Raw genomic sequence first — 24872 nt, 5'->3', positions numbered from 1 at the left:
CAGGAGATCTACTTCCGGGCCCTGCGTGGCAGTTGAAAGAGTGGCGGGAGAAGTTGCAGGTGAGTGTACCCCGCTGCAGGCCAGCGGATTAGGCGGGACTTCCCTCCTGAGCACCTATCTGCAGAGTCTTGGTGGCTAGGGCGTCCAGGAGCCTCTGCAGCGGACCGCCAGCCTGAGAGGCGCAGAGCTTGTCGGACAGGGGCCCGCTTGTCTCACTCCCCTCGTTTGCAGATGTCAACGGAGGCCCAGCGAAGGGTCAGAGATGAGGCCCCCTCCCTAGTCATTCAACTTACTTTATTCAGCCAGCTGTGTGCTAGATGCTGTACTAAGCGCGGTGGATGCATTATTTTATTTAATTTTCACCACCTTATAAAATGGGTGCTGTTATCATCCCTGTTTTACTAAGGAAGAAACTGAGGCCTAGGCAGGTTACATGTCTCCTCCTGGGTCATACCTACAGTGTTAGTAAATGTTCCAGGAATGATTAGCTTTGCATATGACCCAGCAGTTTTACTCCTAAGTATATACACGAAAGGGATTTGAAAACATACCTCCACAAAAAGTAGTACATCAGTGTTCATAGCAGCATTATTCATAATAGCCAAAAAAATGGAAACAAATTAAATGTCCAAGTGATGAATGGATAAACAAAATGTAGCATATCCGTACAATGGAATATTATTAAGTCATGAAAAGTAATTAAGTACTGATACAGGCTACATCACAGATAAACCTTGAAAACATGCTGAGTGAAAAAAGGCACAAAAGGCCACATATTGTATGATTCTATTTATATGAAATATTCAGAATAGGCAAATGCATAGAGACAGATGTATGGTTGCCAGGAGCTGGGGAGAGGGAGGGAATGGATAGTGACTGCTTAATGGCTGCAGGAATTCTTTTTGAGGTGATGAAAATAGTGATGATGGTTGCACAACATTGTGAATATACTAAAAAACTACTGAATGTACACTTTTAAAAGGATATTGTGCTGTGCAAATTATATCTCTATTTTTATTTTTATTTTTATTTTTATTTAAAGCAGGGTCTCACTCTGTCACCCAGGCTGGAGTGCAGTGGTACAATCACAGCTCATTGCAGCCTTGACCTCCCAGGCGCAAGCGATCCTCCCACCTCAGCCTCCTCAGTATCTGGGACTACAGGTGTGAGCTACCATACCCAGCTAATGTTTGTATTTTTTTGTAGAGACGAGTTCTCACTATGTTGCCCAGGCTGTTCTTGAACTCCTGGACTCAAGTGATCCTTCTGCTTTGGCCTCCCAAAGTGCTGGGATTATAGGCATGAGCTACCATGCCCAGCCTATGTCTCAATTTTTAAAAAGAACAGTTTTTGACCAGCTGTGGTGGTTCATGCCTGTAATCTCAGCACTTTGGGAGGCCAAGGCGGGCAGATTACTTGAGTTCAGGAGTTCAAGACTAGCCTGGCCAGCATAATGAAAACCCGTCTCTACTAAAAATACAAAAATTAGCCAGGCATGATGGTGGGCGCCTGTAATCCCAGCTAGGCTGAGGCAGGAGAATCGCTTGAACCTGGGAGTGAGGTTGCAATGAGCCAAGATTGTGCCACTGCACTCCAACCTGAGTGCCAGAGCGAGACTCCATCTCAAAAAAGAATAACTTTTGACATCTCCATTTCAAATGTGAAGATCAACAAGGGGGTGGAGGTGTTAAATCTTGTTACCACCTCCCCCCATTAAAATTTTGTAATGGTAACTCTACTTTGTTTATACCTCAACTTGACCTGGAAAGAATTTGAGGAAGATTCCTGTTAGATTACCAAGAGTTAGAGTTCCAGACTGAATGTGTTGGGACCATGTCATATTTCTCTGTTTCTGTATTCTCTGTATCTTATATTTACGTCATAAAGCCTGGCTATGGAACACAGCTGGTGGACTGAATTGAATGCTCTAGTCTGTGTTGTATGTCTCTTTTCCTTTTAGGGAATTATTTGATAGCACATACTGATGGCTCTAAGGAAGTCATCACCCTCACGAGATTCTGGTGATAGTGACTCTGAGGAGTTGCCAACATTTGCCTTTCTGAAGAAGGAACCATCTTCAACAAAGAGGAGACAGCCTGAGAGGGAGGAGAAGATTGTAGTGGTTGACATCTCAGATTCTGAAGCCTCCTGTCCTCCAACACCAGGGTTACTTTCACCACCTGTGTCAGACACAGCTGAAACTGTCACACAAACGCCGCCAGTCAGGTTGCTAAGCAGTGAAAGTGAAGATGAAGAAGAATTTATTCCTCTGGCTCAAAGGCTTACATGTAAGTTTCTGACCTACAAGCAACCGAGCCCTGAGGACTCTAGCTCCCCAATTAAAAGTGTTTTGGATCATCAAAATAATGAAGGTGTATCATGTGACTGGAAAAAGCAGCCCTTTCCAAAGATCCCTGAAGTTCCTCTCCATGATACCCCAGAGAGGAGTGCAGCAGATAACAAGGACCTGATCTTAGATCCATGCCGTCAGCTTCCAGCCTACCCCTCTACCTGCCCTGGCCAGAGCAGCAGCTTGGTAGTAACCAAAGCAAATTCTGATATCCTCCCACCACAGAAGAAAACCAAGCAGAGTCAGAAGGTCCAGGGAAGAGGCTCACAGGGATGCCGGCAGCAGAGACAAGCAAGGCAGAAGGAAAGCACCCTGAGACGACAGGAAAGAAAGAATGCAGCACTGGTTACCAGGATGAAAGCCCAGAGGCCAGAGGAATGCTTAAAACACGTCATTGTGGTGCTGGATCCAGGTCCTCACATGTATCTTTGTCCTGTGCTGAGTTATCTGCTTTCTGGACCACCCACTGACAGTCCCTTTTCTATCTGTTGCAGTGCTTTTACAGATGGAAGGTGGGGGCCAGCTCCTGGGAGCACTGCAGTCCATGCAGTGCCGCTGTGTGATTGAGGTGCAGGCCGTGCCTTGCAGTGTCACTTGGAGGAGAAGGGCTGGGCCGTCTGAGGTAGGGATTTTCTGGCTGACATTTCCTCCTCCTTCCCTTGCAGTTACAGGATAAATATGTTTTTATTTTAAAGGATACTTAGCAGTCAGGGCCCCAGCAGGAAGAGAGATGGCACATTCAACTCAGGGTAATTGAAGGAAGATTGAATAAAGGGACTGTTTGCCAAGGCATGGGCAGCGTACGAGGAAACTACTAGTGACAGCATGGTACCTCACAGTAATAACAGCACAACTTACGGTTTTTCAACCTCAGAATTATTGACATTTTAGATTGGAGAATTCTTTGTTTTGGGAGCTGTCCTGTGATGTGCAAAATGTTTAGCAGCATTCCTGGCCGCTCTCTACTAATGTACCCCTCTCAGTCATGACAATAAAAAATGTCTGCAGACATTGCCAGATGTCATTTGTGGGGAAAAATCACCCCCGGTTGAGAACCATTGGCATAGCTGTTACCATCCCTATGCCTGAAGGGATGAGGGGAAGGAGTGGTTAACAGAATCCAGGAGAGAGACATGGAGAGAGGATCACCTTGAGCGAAGCTATGAGCTGCCATAGAGGGGGACGGCAAACCCTAGGGGACCCCGCTGGGAGGGAGCCAGGGGAAAAATACCGACTTCACTTTCCTCCTTCCCACTAGTCCTCTCCTCGGGTTCCCCGCTGGTGACACCCAGCTGGGAGCCAGAAGACATGGGCCCTGTGTTTTTTGTAGAGATCGTAGTGTGGAGCTTGTATATTTGGTAGAGACGCGGTTTTGCCATGTTACCCAGGCTGGTCTTGAACTCCTGAGCTCAAGCAATCTGCCTGCCTTGGCCTCTCAAAATGCTGTGATTACAAGTGTGAGCCACCTTGTCTGGCACTAAGATTCTTTATCTCACCAGAAGCATCTTGTATGAAAAAAGAAAAAAAAAAGTATTTTTTCCTCTCTTTGATTTCTTTTTTGGATCTGATAACTTTCTCAGTAACACAGGACAGTTCCCCACACGTTTTACTCTGGGGGTATTAGTAAGCCTTTATATTCATAGAGCAGCTTACCCTCTCAAGGCACTCCCACATTCTCTCTTGTGTTTCTGTCAGTCATCCTATAGGGTAGGACTTCTCCCCACATCACAGGTGGGGAAACTGGGGCCCAGAAAAGTTAAAAGCCTTATTGAGGATCACAACGGGAATGAGAACCCAGAGCTCCCCCGACCTATAGGTCTTGCTTTGCTTATAGGGACCCAATCAGAAAACTTTCTATAAAAGTCCTGCTCCCCAATTACTCCATAATACTGTACTGCTGGAGGATTGTTGGCCTTGAGGCATTCTTGACTTTGATTATGCCCTACCTGTGACAAACAGGAGGTGCTCTCATAGACTGAAGTTTCCCTTGTGATTCTTGTCTTTGTCACAAAAGAACTTACATGTTTGTAAGGGCCACTCAGCTCACAGCATCTGCCTTCAAAGCCAGAGTCATTTACTTGTACTAAATCCTTTGGAAGAGTTTCCCTTTCCTCCATTCCCCTATTCAAAATGTACAGAACAAATTGGCCCCAGCCCCTTTCAACTTGCTATGTTCCTTTCTCCTTTTTTTTTTTTTTTTTTTTTTTTTTGAGACAGAGTTTCACCCTGCTGCCCAGGCTAGGGTGTAATGGCGTGGTCTCGGCTCACTGCAACCTCCACCATCTGGGTTCAAGTGATTCTCCTGCCTCAGCCTCCCGAGTACCTGAGATTACAGGCATGCACCACCACGCCTAGCTAAATTTTTTGTATTTTTAGTAGAGACAGGGTTTCACCATGTTGGCCAAGCTGGTCTCAAACTCCTGACCTCAGGTGATCCGCCCACCTAGCCCTCCCGAAGTGCTGGGATTACAGGTGTGAACCACTGTGCCTGGCCTGCTGTGTTTTTTTTTTTTTTTTTTTTTTTTAAGACGGAGTCTAGCTCTGTTGCCAGGTTGGAGTGCAATAGTGTGATCTCGGCTCACTGCAACCTCCGCCTCCCAGTTTCAAGCAATTATCCTGCCTCAGCCTCCCGAATAGCTGGGATTATAGGCATGTGCCACCACACCCAGCTAATCTTTGTATTTTTAGTAGAGATGGGATTTCACCGTGTTGGTCAGGCTGGTCTCGAACTCCTGACCTCATGATCCGCCCACCTCGGCCTCCCAAAGTGCTGGGATTACAGGCGTGAGCCACCACGCCTGGCTGCTATGTTCTATTCTTATTCACTGTCTCTGAGATGCAGGGCACCAAGACTGAACAATTGAGGGCTGGGAGGGATAGCAACACTGTTTCTTGCCACAGTGACTTCATTCCAGAGGGATAATGCATAAGGGGTGGGAGTTAGTTCATTCACCCAGAAGACCTGGGCCACTCTCACAGGTGCTCATTACCTGCTGACCTCCTTCCCTGGGCTGTGTTCCGGGTACTTTGGCAGGACGGAGAGGACTGGGTAGAGGAGCCAACAGTCCTGGTGCTGCTCCGGGCAGAGACATTTGTGTCCATGATCTACAATGGAAAGCAGGTGGGCCAAGCCAGAGGGTGGGAGGACATGGAACAGAGGGCTGACTCTTACTAGGAAGCAAGTATTAATGCAGTTTCTGCCCCTTCATGCAGGGAAGCCTGGACAGCACTATGAAAGGGAAGGAAACGTTTCAGGGCTTTGTAACTGACATCACAGCAAGGACAGCAGGGAAAGCTCTGTCACTGGTGATTGTGGATCAGGAGAAATGCTTCAGGTTTGGATTTGCCCTGGTGATTTCATGTTAAAAGGGGCAGCTCTTGGGCCAAGGGGGTGAGTTTATTCTTCGCAGATGTAGGTCACTCTGCAAGGTAGTCTGTCTCTAACAAGCCCGGGGGGATGCTCTGGTCCAGTCTTCTTCCGCATCTTCTGCCTGACTTCAGCCTGGAGCTGCTGTCCTTTGATTTCCTCCCCTGCACCAGCACTCGGAATCCTCCAAGCAGAGGGAAACAGGGAACAAATAAACAGACCAAGGAGAAGCAACAGAAACAACCAGAGGCCAGCATAGGGTCCATGGTATCCAGGGTAGACGCTGAAGAGGTAAGAACGTCCTGTTGCCTGAATCGGGCTGGGTACTCACTGGTCACCTGAGACTTCCTATTGATAAAGAATAAAATGCCTGCTGCATACTGCTTTCTCTCTTGGCACTGAGAAAGAGAGAAGGTGCCAAACAGGGAGCCAAGGGGCTGTGGTGTGGCTTTAGTGGACAGTGACTTGCAGCTAGTCTCTCTCTACCCCTCCCGTCCATCGTTGCTTTTGGGTTTCTAGGCATTGGTGGATCTGCAGCTACACACAGAAGCCCAGGCTCAAATTGTGCAGAGCTGGAAAGAACTGGCTGACTTCACATGTGCATTCACAAAGGCTGTGGCTGAGACGCCCTTCAAGTGAGTAACCCCAGCAAGTCCAGCCTCCACGCTGGGCCTTGTCCTTTACCATGCTCTTGCAGTCAAAGCAAATGTCCCTTTCCCCTCATCTCTGCAGTCAGCCCATTGTCTCTCAAGCTGGAGGCAGAAGGAGCTGACCTCATGCTGGGGATTCTTGGGAAGAGTCCTCAAGCCTAGCCCCTTTTCAAATATTCTGCTTTCGCTTATGTGTAAGTATGTGTTCTACAGGCTGACATCATAGGCCAGGTTACCATAGGCCAAGTTACCAGGATTCATTACAGGTCAGATCACAATGTAATAAGCACTCAGAAAGGAAATTTTTAGCCTTAGTTCAAGGAGTGTTCATTGTCAGAATTTAAAATAAGTAAATGACCTCAGAGACAATCCAGTCCAAGTCCCTTATTTTATACTTGAGGGGATGGAGGCCTGAAGAGATTGACTTGTCTAAGGTCCTAGCAGTGAGAAGAACCAGAAATAGACTCCAGATTTCCAAATATTGAAGAATCTGGTACCTTTTCTTCTACCAAAATGGACTAGACGTAGTTTTTAAATTAATTAGCAACTGGCACTATACCTGGGAACAAAGTGAGCAAATTGTCAAAGGCACAAAAAGGCCAGATGTAACATGGTGCCCACCTCTTCCAACGTCAGTGGGTGGGTTTTTCAGTTGCCACTTGAGAGAACAGATGTAAGAGAGTAATGAGCAACTTGCAGCTCTCCAACTATGCTGTTGCAGGAAACTCCGAGATGAAACTACCTTCTCCTTCTGTGTGGAGAGTGACTGGGCTGGAGGGGTGAAGGTGGACCGTGCTGGCAGGGGTCTCGCACTGGTCTGGAGGAGACAGATTCAGCAGCTGAACCGAGTCAGCCTGGAAACGGCCAGTGCAGTTGTGGATGCCTATCCCTCCCCACAGCTCCTGGTACAGGTATGCCACTCCAGGGCTCAGGGGTCACTGCCCATTGCCTGCGCATTCAGTGAGCCTCCGGATTTCCATGGACAACTGTTGAGGGCCCACAAAGGCCTCACAGGTCAGCATTGCAGGTCTGCTAAGATCAGAGTTGCTAATGCTGACCCAGGGAGGGAGGACAGGTTCTCATGCCCCAAGCCAAGCATAGAACCCTCTATGCTCATGGAGAAGGGATCACTGTGGATGGTACCATATTAAGAGGTCATGTACCACTTCCAGGCTTATCGGCAGTGTTTTTCGGAGCAAGAATGCCAGAATTTGCTCGCAGACATACAGGTGCGCCGTGGGGAAGGTGTGACATCCACTTCTCGCCGCGTTGGACCAGAGCTATCGAGGCGTATCTACCTTCAGATGACCACTTTACAGCCACATCTCTCTTTAGATAGTGCTGACTGATTCTAGCCCTCAGGGATGGGATGAAAAGCTGGAAACTTCCACCTTCCCAACCTCAGAGCCTGACTGCAATGAAGAGACTGGCAGCACCTCCTGAAATACAAGCCTAGGTGAGGCCGAGTCTTTCCTGGGTCTTGTTATTTGTGAAGGTCTGCCTGTCAGCTGGGGCAGAGACTGAAATACTGCCACCTACCTTTGGCATTTAATGTTCCTCTCCTGGCAAAAATTCACTGTCACAAACCACCCCCACTCCTACCCAGCCAACCCTCAAAACACAAAGGAACAAAGACAGTCCACTCAGACACGTATTTAATAACTGTAGAAATCCAAAAGAATTAGCATCAAATCTTGGAAGTCGTGAATGAAGCTGTGGGTTGGCTTGACTGGGCTCAGCCACTGAGCTGCCTCAACCGGCCAAGGAACGGGATTATGATGACTATGCAGACTTCTATATTGTCTTCATCTCATTGTATGTATTATGTATTTAGTTTCAATAAAGCATTTGTACCAATGGCTCTGGAGCTTGGAGGAAGACTAGAGGAATGTGTAGTGAGTCTGAGTAAGGTGTAGACCTACGCAGCAGAGCTATGGGGGAGAAGATTAACAAAGTCCTTTCTTCCAATATCAGGACAGTCATGAGTGGCAGTCCCATGCAAAAGGTCATTAGGGCTAAAAGGCCCTCTGTCTCTGAATTATGACAGATTCTTGCTCCCTCCGGGGGGAGCCAAGGAGCTTGCAACTGGGAGGCTGCAGTGAATGAGCACCATGACACAGTCATTTCTGATCCCTCTATCCAGCTGTTGTGAAAAGATGAAGCAAAGGAGGCAAGAAAATGCTTACTCTAGCAGACAAGAGAATGGACAGCGCGATCCTTGTTTGTGCTAGTCATTGGGTGATGCACCACTTTTCAGCTCCATGATGCTACTTGTTTCCCTTCATTTCCTGTTTCCATTTATTCCCTTCAGTTATGGTCTAGAATCAAACAATTCTAAACCTCAGTGTCTTATGAAGCTGACACTTCAAAACCTGCAAAAGCAGGTTGCCTTTGAGGTATTTAGTCACACCAAATACAACTAGAGCTGTCATAGACAGTGTAGGTTTGCAGAGATCCACCTCCTTGCTTACTGGCAATTAGGGAATTAATGCTCTAAAATTGAGGCAAGGAGCCTGGACTGTTGCCATTTTATGGAAGCCACATAAGTTGGGCAGGACTCCACAGGAGCTGCCATGACCTGATGATAGCAAGAGATTTCTATCTCTGAGTCATGAAATCTGTCTACCATGAAAGATTCTATGCTTCGCCTGAGGAATCAATTCTGGTGTGAGTTCTAGTCTCTCAGGACATTATAAAGGAGGGAAAATGATGTAAAGGGAAAAAAGAATACCAGAGTGGGAATCCAGTTTTGCCTCAAACTAGCTGGGAGACTAGGCAAGTCATGGAAGCCCTGTTTCTCTGTCTGCAAGTGTTATATTGGACTGGATGGTCATGAAGTCCCTTTCATAGCCACAGATTTTGTGTGGCTGCTAAAATGCTTATATCTCTGAGGTCCTGAAGAAAACAGGAATACCCCTACCCCCTAATTTAGACTGGATTTACTGAGTGTGGTGTTTTAGTCCCCAAAAACTTCCTCCTGATCTGCCCTGATTCCCCAGGGAGGCATGAAAGAAAGGGTTTGTGGCATACAAAAGTATAAATGTAGTGACAGCTGACCATTTAGTAGAAACGAGCCTTGCCTTTACATAGCTTTGTATAACAACTAGAAAAGGCTATGTTTTCTCTCTCCCCACCCCCAAGCCTACTCCTTTAGGCATGCAGGTAACTGCTCCCCCCGCCGCCACCTCCCATTTCTCCTCATTCCACCAGGGAACCCTGACTAAGGAACGAAGAAGTCCTACAAAGAGGAGGTCTCATGTACCCAATCTGCAGCCATTTGATGATGGCAGGTAGGTCTGATGCTAAAAAGAGGTTGTGTCCAGCAGAACCCAATTCCATAGGAATCCAAACTCCAAGGCTGGGAGGCAGCAGGTGCTGGGGACAAGCTCACTGCTGAGAGTCGGTCTGGAGGACCCACTGGAGGATCTCATGGCGGCGTAGACCCTGGACTGCATTGTCATAGATGGTGTTCACGCTGGTGCAGAGGGGCTGCTGCTGTAGCTCTGTCACCCGACAAGCAACCAGCCCTCCCGCCACACCAAATAGCAGCAGCAGCAGCAGCAGCTTCAGCACAGCCCAGGAACGAGTGTGCTTCCGGGGTGGTGGCTTGCGGGGACGGGAGCCGGACTTAGATTCTGGAGGAACAGTAACAGTAGACAAAACAAGTTCAGTCAGAGGAGACCCACTCTATACCAATCTCTGCTAGTCTCCTCCGTACAGATCTACCTACATCCCTTCCTCAAGCAAAAACTCTCCAGGACTTGAAGACAAAAAATGTCTCCAGAGACCGAAACAGAAACACCTTTTCCCTTGGATCTTGAGGGGGTGGATTTGAAACTGGGACTCATTCTGTGTGTCTCGTGTAGCTCACAGCCCTCAGGGTCCTAAGTTCTCCTTGGTAACATGGTGATCCACACCTCTTGGGATCACAGAGGGAGGGGCTTATCAGAAGGCACCCAGCGCTGACAGAGTACTGTCCACTTGGGGAAGCAGGGTCAGGATTTATCATTATTGTCATTATGATATAATGTATATATAAAAGAAAGCCCAAAAGGTAATACACCATATTGTAAGCAGTGATGATTGCTAGGAATGGGGGAGTACAGGTGGTTGCCATTTTCTGATATATGTATCTAGATAGATATCTTTTCTCAATTCTTTGCAATGAACATATATTACATTTTTAATTAGAAAAAATTGGTTTTGAGATTTTTAGACAAAATTTTAAAAAACTTGACTGAGCATCCACAATGCCAGGAACTGCATGACCCTGCTTCCTCATTTAATCCTTATTACTACCCTGTATGATCTTCGATTTCAACAAGGAAATTAAAAACCAGTGAGATCAGGAGGGTGGAGGCCTGTGGTCCTGTGCTGTTCAAGACAAGGGTGAGTAGGGGTAGGGCCACAGGCCTCCACTCTCTGTACAGAGCTCCTTCCCTCACCTGCCTCTCCCTCAGGGGTCCCTTTTCACCCAGAAGGTATCTGATCCTCTGCAGCATATGGAGCCACATCACTAACGAAATTCAACCAGACATATTCAGGTAAAACACAAAGATGTGTTTTCTATACAATATGCCTCCCTGAATGCAGGGAAAATGACACCTCTCGTGTTCAAGCAGAGAGGGGTCTCACTGTCGCCCAGGCTGGTTTTGAAAGATCCTCCTGCTTCAGCCTCCCAAGTAGCTGGGACCACAGGTGTGTGCCACTACACTTGGCTAATTTTTAAATTTATGTAGAGACAGAGTCTCTCTGTGTTGCCCAGGCTGGTCTCAAACTCCTGGGCTCAAGTGATCTCACCTTAGCCTCCCAAAGCACTGGGATTAAAGGCCTGAGCCACAGAACCTGACTGTAAGGCACTTTTAAGAGTAAACTTGCTGGGCACAGTGGTTCACACCTGTAATCCCAGCACTTGGGGAGGCCGCCTGAGGTTGGGAGTTTGAGACCAGCCTGACCAACATGGAGAAACCCCATCGCTACTAAAAATACAAAATTAGCCAGGTGTGGTGGTGCACGCCTGTAATCCCAGCTACTTGGGAGGCTGAGGCAGGAGAATCTCTTGAACCTGGGAGGCGGAGGTTGCAGTGAGCCGAGATCATGCCATTGCACTCCAGCCTGGGCAACAAGAGTGAAACTCTTGTCTCGAAAAAAAAAAAAAGTAAACTTGACCGTGTGTGATTTTTGCATTTCTTAATGATTTTAGAACCTCACCTCTAAAAAAAGGTGAGACTCTGTTCCGGGAATGCTCCAAGACATATCTGATCAAAACACCCGCACAGAAGTATGTGGGCACTGGAGAAACAAGCAAGCTGGGCACTAGCTCCCTAGGAGAGCCCCCCATTCCCTGGCACCAAACCTCTCATCCACTCCCAAGCTTTAGAGAGTAATGTATCTGACTAAGGTGTGCAGGCCTGCTCACCCAGTCATCTATGCCTAGAAACATGAGTGTCTCCACTGTACCCCTGCTGGAACCTCACAACAGGCAGAAAACTTACTCGGGGCCTGATTTGCTTCCTTCTTAGGTTTCTTCTCCTGCTCCCGCTTGGCTGCTTTAAGGGCATCATACTCCTTTCTCCGGCGCTCCTTCTCTTCCGCCTTCTCCCGCTTCCGCAGTTCCCGCTCCTGAGCTTCCTTAGCTCGCTGCTTGGCCTCACGCTTCTTCTCCGCCTCTACAACAAAATATACCAAAATTTCACTTTTCTCTCTCAAACACTCCAGCAGTTTGCTTTCCCAAGTGATTAAAAGTACAGATTCTGCCACCTTTACCCTGGTGCCATGGTTCACATAAGAAATATTCAAAGGAAACAGTTATCTTTCTGCTCCTGGAAGTAGCCCTCCCCAAAAGCAGCTGCTCTCAGGGTTTGCTGAATGGATTCTGATTACAAGGTTCCTCTCCTCAAGCAGCAGAGAAATTAGGGTAAAATAACAAGGAGGACCTAAGCAAAGTGTGAGGGATAAGTGGTGCTCCTCTAGAATTAGGTACTAACTCAGAAGGCATAGCAACTGATAGCCTTCTAGCACTCAGCCATGCAGAGAAAAAGCCATGGCAGTTTTCTATGGGACTCCCATCTTCCCAAGCTTCAGAAATGAATGTGGCATGGGGGGACAAGTGAGAACAGAAAATGAGCACTCAAGTTTGGGGTTAGAAACAATGAGGCCAGGAACAGTAGCTCATGCCTATAACCCTAGCACTTTGGGAGGTGAAGCTGGGAGTATCACTTGAGGCCAGGAGTTCGAGACCAGCCTGGGCAACATAGCAAGACTGTCTCTACAAAAGAAAAAAGAAAAAATTAGCTGGGTGTGCTGGCGCAAGCCTGTAGTCCCAGCTACCTGGGAGGCTGAGGTGGGAGGATTGATTGAGCTCAGGAGGTAGAGGTTGCAGTGAACCATGATCGTGCCACTGTACTCCAGCCTGGGTGACACAGTGAGACCATGCCTCAAAGAAAATAAAAAAAGTAACAATGGCAATGTTGTTCTTAAAAAGTGAACCTACCTTCTTACTATTGCACTGACTGCTTTCTGTTTTTTTTTTTTTTTTAAGGCTAGTCAAGTGAAGAAGTGGGAGTGGAGAAGGAAGAAAGAAATCTCTAACTGGTTGTGATCAGTTAGTTGTAAACACCACTGCACTAGGACCAGCCTGCACTTGACTAGTCTTAAAAAACAAATAAGCCTAAGAGTTTGTCAGAGTAGCCTCTAGACTTGAACTCATGAATCTGAGAACTGAACACAGGAACACACTCAGATTTACTCAACAGTTCAAGCATGTTTACACACTTCCAAATTACAACCTCCAAATTATTGGGTTCTAAAAATGCATTTCCAAATTAGTTATTTGGAAGGCTGAAATACATTTTTCCAAAGCCAGAATGCCACAAATGATGGTTAAATGTCCTTTTAGGGCTTAAAAGCCCATGTTAGCCATAATGTAGCTGAATAGTACTACTGTAAATACTGTAGCTTTCCACTGCTTCTCCATGTAGAAACAAGCTCCAAGTTCCAGCTGGGCACCAGAATGCCAAGAACACACTCCACCCAGCCTCTAGGGAACACGGGCCACTGAGAGGTGAAGGCAGCAGGGCTCAGAGTAAACATGGGCCTGCCTTGCCACAGTGGCCATGCGTAATAAGGGATGGCTGTAACTTGGCATGGTGTTCTCAGGGACTGCCTGTAATCACTACTGTACATATCCTTTCTTGAACCACAGGAGTCCTCCAGCGAGGGGCTCAGAAATCAGCCAGCCAGTCACCTACTATGTGCCAGGGGTTATTCTAAGTGCTTGAGATGCAGCAATGAAGAAAACAGGCCACGTTCCAGTGCCTATATCATTTACTTTCTAAAGGAGACAATAAACAGGTGAACATAAAGAGGACAGTCATCTGTGCCCTAAAGAAACTAGCAGAGGGGCACCTGTAGTCCCAGCTACTCAGGAGGCTGAGGCAGGAGAATGGCTTGAAGCCAGGAGGCAGAGGTTGCAGTGAGCCGAGATCGTGCCACCGCACTCCAGCCTGGGCAACAGAGTGAGACTCCATCTCAAAAAATAATTAAAAAAAAAAAGAGAAGAAACTAGCACAGGGTATGACAAAGTGAAGGTAGAATGGCTACTCTAGTCTGGTGGTTCTAAAAGGGTTACAGTTAACCTAAGGCAACATTTGAGCAGAGATGTGGGATTATGAAGCCAGCACATAGAGACTAAGGGAAAAGGAAACCCAGGAAAGCCCCTGAGTGAGACTGCAGTTGGTGTATTCAAGCTCAAATTAATGGCACAGTCTCATTTGTGTGTGCAACAAGGCCGGTGGAGAGCAGGCAAGCAAGCTTGAGCCAAGGTGGGTTTTGCTGGCCTTCCTTGTCAATGAGTTTGGATTTCATTCTAAGTTCAGAGGGTTTTAAGCGAGCAGCAGCATAATTATTTATGTTTTAAAAAGATCTCCCGGACTCTTGTGAAGAGACTGAGTTTAAGGAGATGGCAGCATCATGGAGATATGCTGGAAGGCATTGTGGTGGTCCCAGAATGGTGGCTGGTTACAGAGATGGCACCGAAGCTGGAGAAACAGTCCCACATAGGACTTGCTGACAGACTGGATGTGGGAATTACAGAAAAAAAGGAGTCATTAACATCTTTCCTATTTCAGGCTTGAATAACTACAGGGAAAGTGATTTCCTATTATAGGGAACACTAGGAGGGACTGAAGGGCCATCAGGAATCTCTTTTAGCCACACTTCATATGAGTGCCTATTAACCCTCCAAGCAGAGATGAAATATAAGCAGTTGACTGCCTCTAGAGCTCAGCAGAGAAGCCAGGACTGAAGAGAGATTCATCAGATGAAGATGATACCATCCACCACAATACTGTCCCCCCACCACCCAATTACTGCTCTTCATGACTATTCTACTGGATCCCAGCTCCTGAAGCATGAGAATTCACTGGCTGGGATGAGGACCTGAAAGACAACTACAAGAGGGACAGCCACCTACCACGTTCTACTTCCAGCCGCCGCTGCCTCTCCCGCTCCTGATCCGCCTGCACGGCCTTCATGTGCTGTAACACCTGCAAAGGGAAAGGAGGAAAAGTAGTGCTCTTCACAGTCACGTTTGCTCAGGGAAGTCTCAAAACAGACTGTTTTCAGGCTCCCAGATTATCATGATAGCAATGTAGAACTAAAAGAGTTAGGCTGAATGTGGTGGCTCACACCTGTAACTCCAACACTTTGGGAAACCAAGGTGGAAGGATTGCTTGAGCCCAGGAGTTCAAGACAAGCCTCGGCAACATAATGAGACCCTGTCTCTACAGAAAAATGTAAAAAATTTGCCAGGCGCAGTGGCACATGCCTGTAGTCTCAGCTACTTAGGAGGCCGAGGAGAGAGGATCACTTGAACCCAAAAGGTCAAGGCTGCAGTGAGCTGTGGTCACGCCATGGCACTCCAGCCTGGGTGAAGAGTGAGACCCTATCTCAAAACAATCACCACCACCACCACCAAACTAATGGAGTTAATTGTATCTTTGTATCCTAAAATTACTGTGCCAACCTTAGTTGGAGAAGAGTGATATGAGCCCAGGTCATTAAAACTGCCAGAAAAAAGTGAAAGACAATGCCAACTTGAATCTGTAAAAAGTTCTGCCATTTACACTCACTCTCACATGCATGATTCCATATGACCCTCAACAACAACTTGGGGGCAGCATTTCCTCCAACACGCCTTCCTGACTGCCCCTGCTTTGGCTACCTTAAGTCCCACTCCATCTACTCCTGTGGAATTCAACACAGGACACTGTAACCACTTGCTACCTATCTGGCTTGGTCATAAGATGGCAGATTCCTTAATGGCAGGAACCGCTGTATGATCTGTAGGTATCCCACAGGGCATGCTTAGCACAGAGTTTAGCTAATCGCAGGCATTCAATACATACTTGAGGAATGGCTGATTCCCATTTCAAAAGGAAGAAAACCAAGACTCAAAGGATGATTTGTCCACTGCTAATGGCCAGAAAGCAGCACAGCTAAGACCTGAGCACAGTCCCCTGCATTCCTAGGGCAGAGCTTGTCCCACACACTTTCACCACATGCACAGGAAAGCTCCGAGAGAAGCCTACACACAGCACACTTGTACTCGGCACTCTGAGCTCCCCAGATCCCTATCAACTCGCTCATGGATGACCTCTAACCACACAATCGCAATGATTCTCGCTATGGTGTGTGGGGTAGGTACAAACAGACCTTTTCTGTTTGTATTTTTTTTAAGCTGGTATTCTTCGGCTGTAGGGGACAGAGTGTAAGCTTGGAGCCCAACGCAATCCTGACTACCCCTTATTGTATAACCTTGGCAAGTGACTTAACCTTTCTGAGCCAATTTTCTGATCTAGAAAACAGAGATAAGATACACCTCTATGGAGTGTTGTGAAGAATAAATAATATAACTTGTATTGGCTGCCTTGTATAATCTCTGACATTATATGTGCTCAATAAGTACTGTTGCTTATTATTTTTACCACGTAAGAAAAAAAGAAGAAAACCCAAACTACTAGCAAAAGGGTCTTGTTTTACTACTGCACTTAACAATTACATTTGAATATGCATGCCCATGAGACAGACATGTATATTCATATTTCTTATTTCTAGAAAACTCCAGACAGGCATACCTCCAGACAAGCACACACCCATCATAAGAAGTATTCAGGAGCAGACCATCAAAAGGATCTCCTTTCAAGAGCCTGGTTTGGGCCAGGCACGGTAGCTCACGCCTGTAATCCCAGCACTTTGGGAGGCCAAGGTGGGCAGATCGCTGGAGCTCAGGAGTTCAAGACCAGCCTGACCGATATGGTGAAACTCCATCTCTACTAAAAAATATAAAAATTAGCTGGGCGTAGTGGTGTGCGCCTGTAATCCCAGCTACTCAGGAGGCTGAGGCAGGAGAATCTCTTGAACCTAGGAGGTGGAGGTTGCAGTGAGCCGAGATTGTGCCACTGCACTCCAGCCTGGGCGATAGAGCGAGACTCTGTCTCAAAAAAAAAAAGAAAAAAAAAAAAAAGAAAAGAAATCAGGTCTGGACCTAGAGTTAGGGCTCAGGGCAATGAGGCAGTGGAGAAGTCATGGGTCCCGTTGCCATGATGCAGGGAGTGTGGAAAGTGAGAGTCCAGGGTGTTGGCTGAGGAAGAGGAGTGAGGGGAGTGGATCACCTGAGATCAGGAGTTCAAGACCAGTCTGACCAACATGGTGAAACCCTATCTCTACTAAAAATGCAAAAATTAGCTGAGGTGGTATCCCAGCTACTCAGGAAGGTGAGGTGGGAGAACTGCTTGAACCTGGGAGGTGTAGGTTGCAGTGAACTGAGAGCGTGCCACTGCCCTCTAGCTTGGGTGACAGAGCAAGACCCCGTCTCAAAAAAAAAAAATTAATTATCTGAAAACACAGGCAATGCAGAAATGGGACAGATTCTCATAGTCTGGAGTCTGTGAACTCCTGGAGGGTAAATTTTTGTCTAGCTACCCTAGTTCACAGCATACAGTAAGCACTTGATGAATACACTGAACAAATCATTTTTAGAAGTTGCTTTAATATGTACCAAGCTGATTAAGACTAACCCATATACCCACCAGGGTTTAGGTCTTACCTGGACAGAGCTAGTAAGACCTAAACTAATTCCTGCAGACAGGCGACCTGATTCTGACTAGCCCAGGCCATTTCCCTACAAAGCCTAAAGGTGTGCTGCAGCTCCAGGACAGCTGTGCCAGAGACCATGGCTTTAGTTACCACATCCACTACGTTGCCTGGAGCTTTGGCTGAAAGACATATGCAAATACAAAAGGCCTTTGTACTCAATAAAAATTATTTTTGTATGTCAAAAACTGTAGAATATCATCAATTTCCTATGGTTCCACATATCATCTACTGAATGGATGGATGGATGGATGAATGAAAGGTATGTATATGCTAAGGGTTTCTTGTGTCAGAGAAATGAAAGTAATGCTGACTCCTCAGGGCTCTGAGGATTGTGAGATGGTGCATGGAAAGCATCCATGACAAGGAAAGAGTAATCAATGGTAGCTACTGTCAGTTTTCAGAACAGACCTCCTACAGCACCCAGTTTTCAAAAGAGGATTTCACTGATCATTTACACTGTTCTCATCTAAGGGAAAACTCTTGTCTTAGCTACTTGGTTGTGTTAACTTTGTACTTGATTTATTATAATAAGTGATGATACAGATGATGAGATTATATAAGAAGCCCTGAGCTAATGATAAGAAGTATCTTACTCTCTTACTCTCTACTTGAGACAGCAGAGACTCATCCTTCACCCATGAAATCTAGTAATTAAAGTTAGGTCTTTTGGCCGGGCGCGGTGGCTCAAGCCTGTAATCCCAGCACTTTGGGAGGCCGAGGCGGGTGGATCACGAGGTCAGGAGATCGAGACCATCCTGGCTAACATGGTGAAACCCCGTCTCTACTAAAAATACAAAAAAAAAACTAGCCGGGCGCGGTGGCGGGCGCCTATAGTCCCAGCTACTCGGAGGCTGAGGCAGGAGAATGGCGTGAACCTGGGAGGCGGAGCTTGCAGTGAGCCGAGATCGCACCACTGCACTCCAGCCTGGGTGACACAGCGCGAGACTCCGTCTCAAAAAAAAAAAAAAAAAAAAAAAAAAAAAAAAAAAGTTAGGTCTTTTTTGTTCAACATGCACCTTAAACATAGCCAAGTCAGTCATTTGGTGCTCAGCTGAAGCAGCAGCAATCTGTTCCAAAGCTGGAGGGAAAAAGTGACTATAGTTGGAGTTATTAAGATAGGTATAATGCTGTTCTTAATAGGCAGGGTACGACACCTTCCAGGCTACTGACCACAGACAATGGTTGTCTTGCATGCTGCTTTCAGTTCCTCACTCCTATGTCAGATGACTCAACTGTAATCAAATACCAGGTCTGCCCAGGACGTGTCTGCTTACAGCTATAAACTTACAGCTGTAACATCTTTATCATCACTTTTATTATCAACATTCCTACGACTGTGCCTCAGAAAGGCCATGGCCCCTAACCCCCTGGTACTGTTAAAACAACTGTCCACACAGTGTCATGCTGCATCATGCAAGCTCCTGGCTTCTTAAGAGAGGAAGTACTGCAGTAGAGAAGTCTTGTTCTGCGACTTGTGAAGTAAATGCAGGCCGGGCACGGTGGCTCACACCTGTAATCCCAGCACTTTGGAAGGCCAAAGTGGGCGGATCATTTGAGGTCAGGAGTTCGAGACCAGCCTGGCCAACATGGCAAAACCCCATGTCTACTAAAAAATACAAAAATTAACTGGGCATGGTAGCAGGTGTCTGTAATCTCAGCTACTCGGGAGGCTGAGGCAGGAGAAACGCTTGAACCTGGGAGGCGGAGTCTGCAGTGAGCTGAGATTGTGCCACTGCACTTCAACCTGGGCAACAGAGCAACTCCGTCTCAAAACAAATAAAAAACAAAAAAATAAAGTAAATGCAGAAACAAAGGTCTCTGCTTGACAGGCTCATAGTGGACATATTTCACTGGGACCTGAATGCTTAACTCCACACAAAGCTCCAGGTGCCCTAGGAAGGAAAAACAGGAGGAGGAGAAATCCCAGGGGAGTATATAAGGCGCCACCGGGAGCTTGCTGCTTACCTTGTTTGCACACTGCTTACACTGCTTCTCATCCAAGCAGTCACCTGCCACCTTGGCCAGGACAGGATCCAGGGGGTTATCCTTCAGGTCCAACCACTTCAGGTTCTAAAGAGATGGCAATGGGCAAAGAGGCTTGTTAAGCCCAAGTTCACATACATAGACCTTCAGGGTGGAATAAAACGAGCAGGAAGAATGCCCCTCTGTGTTCCACCTGTAGGAAGCGCCATCTGAGGCAGGACAACAAGGGGGTATTTCTGTCAGTCTTTCTCAGGGCTGTGCTCCAGAGTCCCTGAGTTCTCTGCCACACCTGGCCATGAAACACTGGTTCATGAATTGTTACCTTGAGCTGAGCAAAGCTGACAGGCAAGGTGACCAGCCTGTTGTTGAGGAGATCCAGGTGCTGGAGGTTGACCAGACGGCCGAAGTCTGCTGGCAGCTGCTGCAGCTTGTTCTTACTCAGGTCTAGCTTCACCAGGTGTGTGAGGCCACAGAAATCCGACTAGGATCCAAAGAGAGAAACTAAGCTAGGCTTGTCCAACACACAAGCCACGACAGCTTTAAATGTGGCCCAACACAAATTTGTAACCTTTCTTAAAACATTACGAGGTTTTTTTTTCTTCTTTATTCAGCTCGTCAGTGTATTTTATGTGTAGCCCAAGATAACTCTTCTTCTTCCAATGTGGCCCAGGGAAGCCACAAGACTGGACACTCCTCATCTAAGCCTTGGGCTCACACACTTTGGTGTAACAGTCTGGAAGCCCTCAAGTCAGAGGTACCCCCTGCAAATATCCTGGTTCTACTGTTAGCAGCCGTTCTTCCTCAAATGAAAATGCAGAGAACACGTGCCATTCCTGGTGATAATTACCAAGATGTGTATGGAAAAGGGCTTAGCACAAAGTAGGCACAAAACACTATTTCTTCATCCTCAGTTCTTGCTCCAGCCCACCCTCCACACTGCTCCTGGAGTGGTGTGGGACCCATTCTGTCCTTCCACAGCACCCTATGCTCACCATTGATAGGATCTGTCAAAACAGTGTGCTCATGCATTTTAAAAAGATCAGGCACTCCTGGAGTCCTCAGTCTGATTCTTGTTATTTGCAGCGCCTAGCACAGTACTTAACACAGATGCTCAACGGACATTCTGTGAATAACTAACTGAACAGGCTGGGGCCCAGCTTACCCAAGTCCTGGCTCTTTCTCAACACAGGTCAAAACATCCCCGACATTAAACCTTTGCTAAGCACTCATCTGAAAGCGATGGTACAACTTCAGCTAATGAGGCACTATTCGTGCTCTCTAGGGACTTGGAAATGCCAGTGGATCTGCAGTGCAGAGTGAAATGGAAGTTGTCAGTACAGACAACAGAACAAGCTCAGATTCAAAAGTGCACTTGGCTGAATGACCATCTGGCAAAGTGTACAATAGAAGTGTGGCTGCAAGGAATTGCTACCCTGCTTTTATTTTTATTTTTTTAGAGGTGGGGTCTTGCTATGTTGTCCAGGCTGGTCTCAAACTCCTGGGCTAAGTGATTCTCCTACCTCAGCCTCCTGAGTTACCAGGATTATAGGCATGAACCACAGCTCCCAACATATTCTTCTTTTATTCAACACAAAATACTTTCTGGAAGAAGTGGGATCTCAGATGCTTTTTGAATGTTAGAAACAGTTTTTGATGAGCTGTGGGAAGGTACCATGGACAATGAGCAAGGCCTAGGAGTATACTGAGAGGTGAGTGGACTAATGATCCAATGAGGACATTGTGAACTTCTGAACTTGATCCCTGAGCCACAGCCAGGGCCAAATAGGAAGTTACTCTGGAGTACAGCAAGGAGTGGCACGGCTAGAGTGATGGGTGGAAGAGGCAACAATAGCCCACTTAGGCCTGACCGTGCAGGAGCACTGCTACGTCGGAGAGGCTGAGGGGCTGAATGAATCCACTGTCTACACAAGTGGAGCAGAAAGAGAACTGGCAGATGTTGTGCAAGAAAAATCAAAAGGATTTGATTATAGACTGAATGTGCTGACCAAATTGAGCAAATCTCAAGTAATTCAAGTCCTTTGGGAGAATAATGATAAGGTAGTCCCATAAAATCACATTCTTTCTTGCTCCCCACCAAAAGATGCACAAGGAAGCTGTTCACAGCTTTCTCCCTGGAATGCAGAGCAACTTACAAAATGGTCTCCGCATCCTCTAAGCAGTAGGGAGGTAAACTATTTTTCAGAGGAATAAAATAATGTAGAAAAAAGATGGGCCCAGTAAGTTACTTAGCATCCTATTGAGTCTAGTTTTCTGTGGCCTTACTTTATCACTGTTCTGAAGAATAAGGCCTCCATCTCAATTCCTTTCCCACTGAGACTAACCACCCCACTCCACTATGCCTCCCCTACACACTCAGATTTAGCTATAGCCTGCCTGTAGGCCTATCCTGAAATTATGCCTTATGACACCCTCCCGCCCCCCATCCACCCCCGAAACAGGAAGGAGATGCATCCGAGGCACCAGAAGGAGTCATGGCTGCATGCCAGTCTTACCGGTAGAGTAGTCAGTTTATTACAAGACAGATCCAGGATGGTGGCCTTTGGAAGAGCAGCCTAGGTAAAAGAGGATGAGAAAAACCTGTCAGACCAACACCTGGAACAATTCAGTGACATCTGTTAATGAAGCATTTTCCAGAGAAAGTTCCCATGATTAGGAAAGGCCTTTTTAAAATGGCAGTAAAGAGTAACATTCCTGGGAATAAGAGGAAAAATGAGCCAGTCAACCACGATCTAAGGAAGAATGCAAACAGAAGGGACGTGGCTGTACAACATCCAAGAAGGGAAACCTTAGGCGAGGCACAGGGACTCACATCTGTAGTCTCATAGCCTCAGCTACTCAGAAAGCTGAGAGAGGAGGATCGCTTGAGCCCAGGAGTTTGAGGCCGGCTGGGCAACACAGTGAGACCCCATCTCCAAAAAAAAAAAAAAAAAAAAAAAAAAAAAAAGGAAGGAAGGAAGGAAAGCAAAATTTAGATTCTTAGACATTATTCCTAGCACTTTAAAAATAAATATTACCCAGTGTCCCTCTTATTAGGTTTTGGGGCAGGGACAGTGTCTAATAAAGCTTTGCAATTTCCATACTCCCCAGTTCAGGCCCTTCCTCAGAACAAGTACTCAATATTCATACATGTTCCCTGAATCATGACTGATCGAGTAAGTAGCAGAGTGAATGACAGAGTGAAAAAACAAGGCCCTGCCCGACACATTGGCTCACGCCTGTAATCCCAGCACTTTGGGAAGCCGAGGTGGGCAAATTACCTGACGTCAGGAATTCAAAACCAGCCTGACCAACACGGAGAAATCCCGTCTCTACTAAAAAAAGAAAATTAGCCAGGCATGGTGGCACATGCCTGTAATCCCAGCTACTCGGGAGGCTGAGGCAGGAGAATCGCTTGAACCCAGGAGGCGGAGGTTTCAGTGAGCCGAGATCGCGCCATTGCACTCCAGCCTGGGCAACAAGAGCGAAACTCCGTCTGAAAAAAAAAAAAAAAAAAAAAAAAAAAAAGGGCCCTCACATCCCACTCTGTTTTCCCATGATGTCCAGGCGGGACAAGCTCAGCAAAACTTTCTCTCTAAGGTTAATGCTGGGCTGTTCAGATGCCTGGAGTACATGGTTTCAGAGAGCAGTCCTAGGGCAGGTTGAAATAAGGCTGGCCATCTATCTTCCTGGGGTAGAAAAGAAGGCAAATATTCAGTTAAGGATCCTCTGGCAAACTGCACTTTCTGTCACAAAGTCGTAAAGTGACGTTTGACCACCTAAAACAGTTTTAAATACTACAGTGGGAAAAACCACAATACCAGCTACGAGTATCAGTATTTGCACCTTCCAAGCATTTTCCATTACAATGGTATTTAACCTCGCATTAAGCTTATGAGATGGAAACTATTATCATCATTGTATAAATGAGGAGATCTAAGCATAAAGGCTAACTAGCTTGCCAAGGGCACTCAGCTATTAAGCAATGGAGCTGGGAGGGGCTGGAAACCCGGTTCTAAGCATCGCCATACCCGTCCACTGTGGAAGAAAGACTGGGCCCAGGGCCCAAGGCAAATGTAATTTATCAACGTAAGAAAGCAAAGTGCGGGTCACCCAAAGTGAGTCCAGTAGGGCGTTGGCGGGGATGGGAGGGGGAACGGAGTGAGAAAAGCAGGGATGTGGGAACTAGTTCCACGTTGACAAAACTAGATGCCTAATCTTCCTGGAGCCCTAAGCCTCAGTTTACAGGAGAAAGGTTGGGGGAGAGAGGGGCGAAGGAGACTCCCGCCAGTTTCAGCGGAATTGGGATGAGACTTTACCAGCCAAGCTGGGGGGAGACTTTAGTTTCTTCGAGGTAGGCTGCCTCAGGGCTCGGGCAGCCAGCTGGAATTGCCAGCTTCCTAGAAGAGCCAGGTTCTGGGCCACACCCAGGTCTACCAGGAGGCCTACTCCCCCGGAACGAGTCACTCATTCATTCTCGAATACATCCAGTAACTGCTCCGTGGGCTCCTACTCTGGGTCGGGCATGGAGCTGGGCGCTGTGAAAGTCCCCCAAAGGTGGCAGATTCGTTTCTTGGCCTGTAAAAAGTCTAGGGCCAGAGAAGCAGATCTTCCCTATGCTCTGGAACTGCGCCAAAGTGACACGTGTACATCCCGGGAAGAACCTTGGGCTGGACGCGGCCTCCCAGAGGACTTAGTCCCACCACCCCGCTTTTTTTTTTTAAAGAAAAGGAAACTGATGCTTCGGAAAGTAGGTGGCCCACACAGGCGCCAGCGCCAGGCGAAGGTGGGCGCCTGGGTCTCGCGGGACGATACTGACCAGCTCCTTCACCGGGACTTCATTCAAGTCGCTGAGGCTCAGGTCCAGTTCGTTGCCGTCCAGCTTGTCGCGGAGGTTCCCGCCCTTGCTACCGGCCTTGGTCATGGTAACGCCGGCTGAGCGGGCCCCGGCTCGGAGGTTCCGACTGGCGGGTGAAAGGAGCTGAAATGCCGCTTGTCAGTTCAGCGGCCCCCCACCCAAACAACGACGCCTGAGCCCTCCGTCGCCGCCGGTGCGAGACCGCCTCCGCCCGTCCGCCTGCCGGCCGCACTCCGAGCCCCGTGCCTAGCTCCCACCGGTGCCGCGACGACGACCACTTCCGTGTCCACGTCACCTTCCGCGACCACTGAGATGGGCTGGGCCAGAGCGGCCCGAGCGTGTGCGGGCACGCCCCCTGGTGCCCAGAGTGATACACTGCACGTCGCAGCCGTCGGAGGGGTGGGGTTGGAGGCTGCGAGCCCGGTTCACCGGTGGCCCTCGGGCATTATTGCTGGCAGTGCCAAGAGGCAAAAGGGCACGGACTGGACGCCAGAAGATTGGGTTGACATC

The 24872-nt window shown here is 47.4% G+C and overlaps 2 protein-coding genes and 1 long non-coding RNA gene across 9 annotated transcripts; 2 read left to right on the top strand and 1 right to left on the bottom strand.

The window, feature by feature from the left end:
* Nucleotides 1–16: 16 nt before the first annotated feature.
* EME1 (essential meiotic structure-specific endonuclease 1) lies at nt 17–8228 on the top strand. Of its 7 annotated transcripts, none has more exons than XM_074019348.1 (10): nt 17–59; nt 1961–2288; nt 2576–2762; nt 2845–2972; nt 5385–5471; nt 5564–5685; nt 5891–6008; nt 6237–6352; nt 7089–7278; nt 7540–8228. In XM_074019348.1, the coding sequence occupies exons 2-10, from the start codon at nt 2250–2252 to the stop codon at nt 7714–7716; spliced, it is 1164 nt and encodes a 387-aa protein (XP_073875449.1). In that variant the 5' UTR covers nt 17–59; nt 1961–2249; the 3' UTR covers nt 7717–8228. The 7 variants fall into 7 exon arrangements, 5 of the variants coding, with proteins under 5 accessions (XP_073875449.1, XP_073875447.1, XP_005583723.3 ...); XM_074019346.1 differs by having other exon boundaries at nt 5822–6008; XM_005583666.5 differs by having other exon boundaries at nt 1961–2762.
* Nucleotides 8006–24655, bottom strand: LRRC59 (leucine rich repeat containing 59). The gene is made up of 7 exons (XM_045376027.2): nt 24324–24655; nt 22021–22080; nt 19830–19988; nt 19490–19594; nt 14841–14913; nt 11863–12036; nt 8006–10002 (listed from the first exon to the last, which is right to left on the bottom strand). Exons 1-7 carry the CDS (start codon nt 24426–24428, stop codon nt 9755–9757), a joined length of 924 nt encoding a protein of 307 aa, XP_045231962.1. The 5' UTR covers nt 24429–24655; the 3' UTR covers nt 8006–9754.
* On the top strand, nt 16253–22043 carry LOC141408803 (uncharacterized). The gene is made up of 2 exons (XR_012425691.1): nt 16253–18185; nt 18519–22043. It is a non-coding gene; the product is annotated as an uncharacterized lncRNA (long non-coding RNA).
* Nucleotides 24656–24872: the final 217 nt, after the last annotated feature.

The sequence above is a fragment of the Macaca fascicularis genome, chromosome 16 (genome assembly GCF_037993035.2).
Source record: "Macaca fascicularis isolate 582-1 chromosome 16, T2T-MFA8v1.1".
NCBI classification, from domain to species: domain Eukaryota; kingdom Metazoa; phylum Chordata; class Mammalia; order Primates; family Cercopithecidae; genus Macaca; species Macaca fascicularis.
The sequence above is the reverse complement of the archived record's forward strand: the minus strand, read 5'-3'. Positions and strand labels throughout refer to the sequence as shown.

Coding starts and splice junctions, on each gene's coding strand:
- EME1 (XM_005583664.5), top strand. CDS start 1,985: ATGGCTCTAAGGAAGTCATCACCCTCACGAGATTCTGGTGATAGTGAC. Junction 2,763..2,844: donor CATTGTGGTGCTGGATCCAG/GTCCTCACATGT, acceptor TATCTGTTGCAG/TGCTTTTACAGATGGAAGGT. Junction 5,686..5,821: donor GATCAGGAGAAATGCTTCAG/GTTTGGATTTGC, acceptor GCTCTGGTCCAG/TCTTCTTCCGCATCTTCTGC.
- LRRC59 (XM_045376027.2), bottom strand. CDS start 24,428: ATGACCAAGGCCGGTAGCAAGGGCGGGAACCTCCGCGACAAGCTGGAC. Junction 19,989..22,020: donor ATAAACTGACTACTCTACCG/GTAAGACTGGCA, acceptor TTTGGATCCTAG/TCGGATTTCTGTGGCCTCAC. Junction 19,595..19,829: donor TCAGCTTTGCTCAGCTCAAG/GTAACAATTCAT, acceptor CCATCTCTTTAG/AACCTGAAGTGGTTGGACCT.